This window comes from Phyllopteryx taeniolatus, chromosome 1 (assembly GCF_024500385.1).
Source record: "Phyllopteryx taeniolatus isolate TA_2022b chromosome 1, UOR_Ptae_1.2, whole genome shotgun sequence".
Classification (NCBI taxonomy): domain Eukaryota; kingdom Metazoa; phylum Chordata; class Actinopteri; order Syngnathiformes; family Syngnathidae; genus Phyllopteryx; species Phyllopteryx taeniolatus.
Genome location: NC_084502.1, coordinates 29,228,555 through 29,234,425, shown reverse-complemented (window position 1 = coordinate 29,234,425; position 5,871 = coordinate 29,228,555). Strand labels below are relative to the sequence as shown.

Below are 5,871 nucleotides of genomic sequence, written 5' to 3'. Positions count from 1 at the left end.
GCCGGAGTGAAGTGAGGCGCAAGAGCGGACCGGCGCACGCGCACACGTGCACACGCAGACATAACCTGGCATTCTTTTCTTCGACAGTCTCAACACGATTTTCCAATTCTTGATTAAAAAAAAAAAAAAACCTCCGCATTTTTTCCCCCTTCAAATTATTATCATCAAGTTGGAATATTTGTTATAATACAATACACTCGCGCAAGCCGATGCTGTTGGACTGGACGCTTCCTTTTTGGACACACGAGCGCGTGCGTGTGCGCGTGCGACAGCGATGACGACATACGTGGTTACTTGGGCACGTGGAAAGACAAATAAAACGTTCCCCGCCGAAGACAAAAAGGTGAGTTGAACATTTCACTGTATTTGTGTCAAGTTAACGTGGAACTTTTCAGTGTCGTTGGGTTGCTCGAACTTAGGTTTACTCGTTCTGCAGGGGCGGATCTAGAATCGTTTGATGATGGGGTGGCACACGGGCTGAGGCAAAGGGTGGCACTTTAAATTACATCATGGACAAAGTGAAAGAGTCAAAAATGCAGCAGCTTGTTAATAATAATATTTGACTCCTTTATTTCTGGTGTCTGTGACATTCCTGCTGCAGGTATTTCTACTCCAATATTTCTGATAGCTTTTCGACCTAAATTTCAACTTCATTCAAGGTCGATTGGGATTGTTCATTTGTCAGTGTGGTCTGCTGCGGTGGACGTCATACATAACATGACATCTTTTTAATTTGATGATAAGTTTTAGATTTCTTTTGTTTGGACAAATATTTTTCAGGTCAACAGAAATCAATTTGAATTTGATGACTTTAGACTCGACAATATGTTACAAAACTTTGCAACTCGACTCGTGACTTCACTTAGACATGAACCCATTGCTCCTTTGACCAAAGCACTGGAAAAACAACACTTGGTAGCTTTCTCTTTTGATAGCTCTATGTGCAACTTGCAGCTTTAATATAGAAGAATATGATAAGTGACAATAGAATAGAATAGAAATATCTTAATGATTACTTTTAATGTCAAAGCGCCCCATGCCATTATTATATTACTGACCTGCCATACATAAATCAGTAATAAATGTGACAGTTAAATAAGGTATACATTCCAAGAACCACTGTTAACATACACAGAAACGACAATGACATTTAACGTAACAATAAGAACGTCAATTATTGCAAAAACAATTAAATAAACAATCCACATTGCATTGTGGGAATCGCGCGGCTTGACGTCACGAATGCTTGTTTTCGTTAGCAGCTAGCTTTGTGCGCGATCAAGCAAATAGTTACACGGCGGGCCGGCCGTGCGCTGTCTGGGCTTCCTGTACATTACAGTCTGGTTTAATCAGTGTTGTGTTCTCAAGAATCAGTCTTGAACTGTATTTCTTTTTTTAATTCACTTTATTTACCAATCGATCAGCACATAGCGAGCATCTACTCAACATGAAACTACGTTGTTCTTCGTGTCTTTTTATTTTCGCCTCTTTTTGCAACGTAATGTGACACATAGTGCTCCCAAGTGGTCCAAGTGAGATACCACAGTCGGATAAAATTGTACCTTTATAACGAGTTGACAAACTTGTGTTCCTTTTTTTTTTTTTTTAAATTAATGCCTTATGTTTTTGATACTCACAAGAAATGCCAAGTTTAAACTGAAATCTATAGCTATTTGTGTTTGAATGGGAATGTTTGGAGACAAGAAAATGCAGTTTCCTGCTTTATGCACATTGTGAATTTAAGCAAAATACTGTTGATTATCTAAAAGAGGAAACCAATTGGTCGTTAATTATTAAGTGAAATGTCTCATTTTCGCATGTGTATTCACAATTACACTTTAACCAAGCAAAAATATATTTTATCCCGATACTTGATTATTCCAATACAATTGTCAGTAGAATACTCAATTAGTAATAGCAGCACTGCTGGATGCAAATTCTTATTTGTGACAGGTCTGTTTAATGCCACTTTAGAAATAAAGTGAAAAAAGTAAGTCATAGCATAGCATTTTCATAGAATAACTGAAAACGTACTATTGATCGGTTTTGAAGGGGCAATAAACTCAGCCAACCCCCCTTGATGATTTGCTTTGACGGTGCAAAAATTTGGATCAGCGGCCTAGTTTTCTTATAAAGGTTCAATGCACTTATCAAATTTGTTTGGATAAAATAAACATGATTTTAAAATATATTAAATATCTAGTCAATACAGAATATACATATTAATTAAATATTATATATATTAAAATGGCAGGACGTTGGACGACTGGTCAGAGCGTCTGCCTCACAGTTCTGAGGACCGGGGTTCAAATCCTGGCCCCACCTGTCTGGAGTTTGCATGTTCCCCCCGTGCCTGCGTGGGTTTTGTCCGGGCAATCCGGTTTCCTCCCACATCCCCAAAACATGCATGGTAGGTTGATTGAAGACTCTAAATTGCCCATAGGTGTGAATGTGCGCGCGAATGGTTGTTTGTTTATATGTGCTCTGCGATCGGCTGGCGTACAGTTCAAGGTGTACCCCGCCTCTCGCCCGATGACAGCTGGGATAGGCTCCAGCACGCCCGCGACCCTAGTGAGGAGAAGCGGCTCAGAAAATGGATGGATGGATGTATTTTTTTGGGGGGTAAAATTAGGAGTCACTGATAGTGTAGTGGTACACTTGCCTGACTTTGGTGCAGGCAGTTTAGGTTCAGTTCCCACTCAGTGACAGTGTGAATGTGAGTGCAAATGGTTGTCCGTGTCAATATTTGCCCTGTGACAGACTTGCGACCAGTTCAGGGTGATCACCTTCAGCAGAGGATGTAGTTCCTGCGGCTTCTGAGGAAACACAGCCTGCCACAGGAGCTGTTGAGTCAGTTCTACACAGCAGTCATCAAATCAGTCCTGTGTTCTTCCATCACAGTCTGTTTGGTGCTGCTACAAAAAAGGACAAACTCCGACTGGAATGGACAATCAAAACTGCTGAAAAGATTGTCGGTGCCCCCCCTACCAACCCTTGAGGACTTGCACGCTGCCAGAACTAAGACAAGAGCGTACAAATTCCTCTTGTACCCTCCACATCCTGGTCACCAGCTCTTCCAGCTCCTTCCCTCGGGCAGGCGCTACCGAACAATGCCAACTAAAACAAGCAGACATTCCAACAGTTTCTTCCCTCTTGCCATTAACTTCTTAAACAGTTGTCTTACAATTCCATTGCAACATGCTGCCAATTTTCTGTCTTCAATTTGTTGTCACATTTCTGTCGGGCCAATTATTCATTACTCGTGCACTCACTGTAGTAGTCTCGCCACGCTACACTATTTGCATGTCTGTTGTTGACCAGTACTCGCCACTCATGTGCCTGAGTAGCATCTGCACCACTTGCACACTGACTGAGGAGTATCTGCAACATTTGCACAATCGACATTGTCCCAGATTATCGCACTACTAGTCACTTTAAACTGCATACATTTCTTGCAGTCTCGGCGCCCTTTGCACAATGGTCATTGCACCGGACTATTGCTGTATTCGTCATTTAAACTGCTATAATTGCTAGAGGAGTCTGCATCTTTTTGCACAATTGTCAAAACAAAAAAATGGTACCAGCATTACTAGATTACTAGCATCTAGCAACCTTTTATTGCTCAGTCACTGTGGTTCCCAATGTCTTTGTCTCAAAAGTATTATCTGTCTTTTGACTGTCTGTTGTCGTACTAGAGAGGCTCCAACTACCGGAGACAAATTCCTTGAGTGTTTTTGACATACTTGGCAAAATAAAGATGAAGAGTGTCTGGAGCTGTGCTTTATCTGGTCCCTCATCTACTAGGACCCGTTTGCCTTGTGTGATCCTACCCGGGCCGTAAAGCCCCAACAACTGAGCTCAAAGGATTACTTGCACAATCCAAGAGGGTTCATTCAAATGACAAATTCAAATGTGTTGCCAGCGTAGCCACTTTCATTCAAACTTAATGTTTAGTGAAAGACAGACACGCAACCTTTCAAATGATCAGCTTGCTTACAAGGCATTTATATACATGCATTAATCAAACTAATTCACCTTTCAGTAGTACTGACAAACAAAACTAGACCAGTGTCACAATTGGGTTTTCATGGTGTTGGTGTGGAGGCAAATGGTGGGAGACAAGCAGGGAGACAAGACAGGGGAGCAGGTATTTAGGTATTTAGTCACCAGGGGCAAACAAGGCTCGTGGAAAATTCTAAATACTCAATAAACAAAGTCCCCCCCCCAAAAAAAAAAAAACTAAATTCACAGTAACAAACAAACACAGGGAATAGACACACTACGACCAGAAACATGACGTGACTCAGGCAACGTGACTTGCAACAACAACAATGAACTGACACAGACTGAAAGAAATCAACTCGAACTCAAACTCAAGCTGATTGGTAGATACAAGGAGCAGAACTGATGAAAACAGGTAGGGACAAAAACCTAATGAGTAGACATGAGATGAAAAAGGGACAGGGAAAACATAACATACCTTGAAACAAAAACTAAATCTAATCAAAACAAAGTCAACAAAAACACAGATCATGACAACCACAATTAATCTTCAGTTTAATTGTTGTGATGTGTAAGGTAATCTGTTTATTTACTGCTGCTTGAGTAGTTGCTGTGCAATCTCTTCTCATCATGACTAGACTCTCATGTATGTTGCAGGTGGATGCCAGCACAGCTTTCTGGATGGACCCTCTAGCCTCCGTCAGTTTAGAATCCAAGTCTCTGGTGGAAAAAAAACTCCTAAGCAACAGTGTTTTCCCTCCAGGTATACATGCTATCTCAACAGATCAGGCCGGACCTGGCACATCTCTCCCACCTGCTTATGGATTTTCCAAGAATTCATCACCAGAGCTGCAGAAAGCACTCGTTGTGCCTGCAGCTGGAGGCATAGTCACATCCAATGACAAGGCTCTGGATTTGGGCCTCAATAGTATCAATAGCTTCCTGAAACTCCCTTGGATCAGTCCTAACACTGATGCAACCATGTACCCCTTTCTCGACATGGCGTATAAGGCCTCATTCCTGTCCCAGTCTTCCCCATTCATATACCAGCAGTTAGCATACCAGTCTCTGTGCTTATCCGGTACAGAAAGCAGCTCACCTGAAGACAGACTCTTCTACGTACCCTCATACATTCCTGCATGTGTTTCTTCCCAATTGGAACCTCACTTCAGAATGCATGCGTCCACCCCAGCTGCTCTCACACAGCTGCACACATTGCAGGGACCTCTGGTACATCAAGAACCATCTGCCTTCAGCACCTCTTTCCACCAGGAGCCCCTATCATCTGCTTTTCACTTTGATGAGTGTCATCTTAACAAAAGTAGTGCAAAGTCCTGGCTCTTCACTTCAACCAAGACTGGTCCTTCCAGCAGCAATAGCTCTGCTTGTGATCCAGTAAATAATTCAGTTCCAGCTTCTGTCTCAGTGTTGCTTCCAGTTCCGACAACAGTAGACGCTAAAAAGACTTCAAAGAGGAGCACCGCATTGTCAGCTGAACTTTCTGGGATTTCTCCCATCAACACTGGCAGCCTTAGTTCTGAACTAGACTCCCTGAGACAAACCAGCGGCAGTCGACACATTGACTCTAGCCCAGAACAGTGCACTCCTGAGAAGTGTCTGTCACCTGCAAGGACATCAATGGACAGAAAAGTGCATCAAATACCTTTGGATCTTTCTGCCAATAAAATGAAAGGCTCATTAAATGGGTTCCAGTCCAAATTAGATGTTCGAGCCCAGTTGCAATATGGGATATTGGCTGGTGAGGAGCAATGCCTAAAAGACGTTTTTTTTCCTCCTGCAACTATATCAGCAAATAACCAGGGAACCCCCAAAATAACTCAGTTTTCTCCCCCCATTGTGAGTTTGGAT

General features: G+C 42.3%; 1 protein-coding gene across 1 annotated transcript; it reads left to right on the top strand.

Annotated features, from left to right (window-relative positions):
• Window positions 1–258: 258 nt before the first annotated feature.
• LOC133465447 (uncharacterized) lies at window positions 259–5,819 on the top strand. The gene is made up of 3 exons (XM_061748286.1): window positions 259–343; window positions 4,660–5,600; window positions 5,813–5,819. Exons 1-3 carry the CDS (start codon window positions 275–277, stop codon window positions 5,817–5,819), a joined length of 1,017 nt encoding a protein of 338 aa, XP_061604270.1. The 5' UTR covers window positions 259–274.
• Window positions 5,820–5,871: the final 52 nt, after the last annotated feature.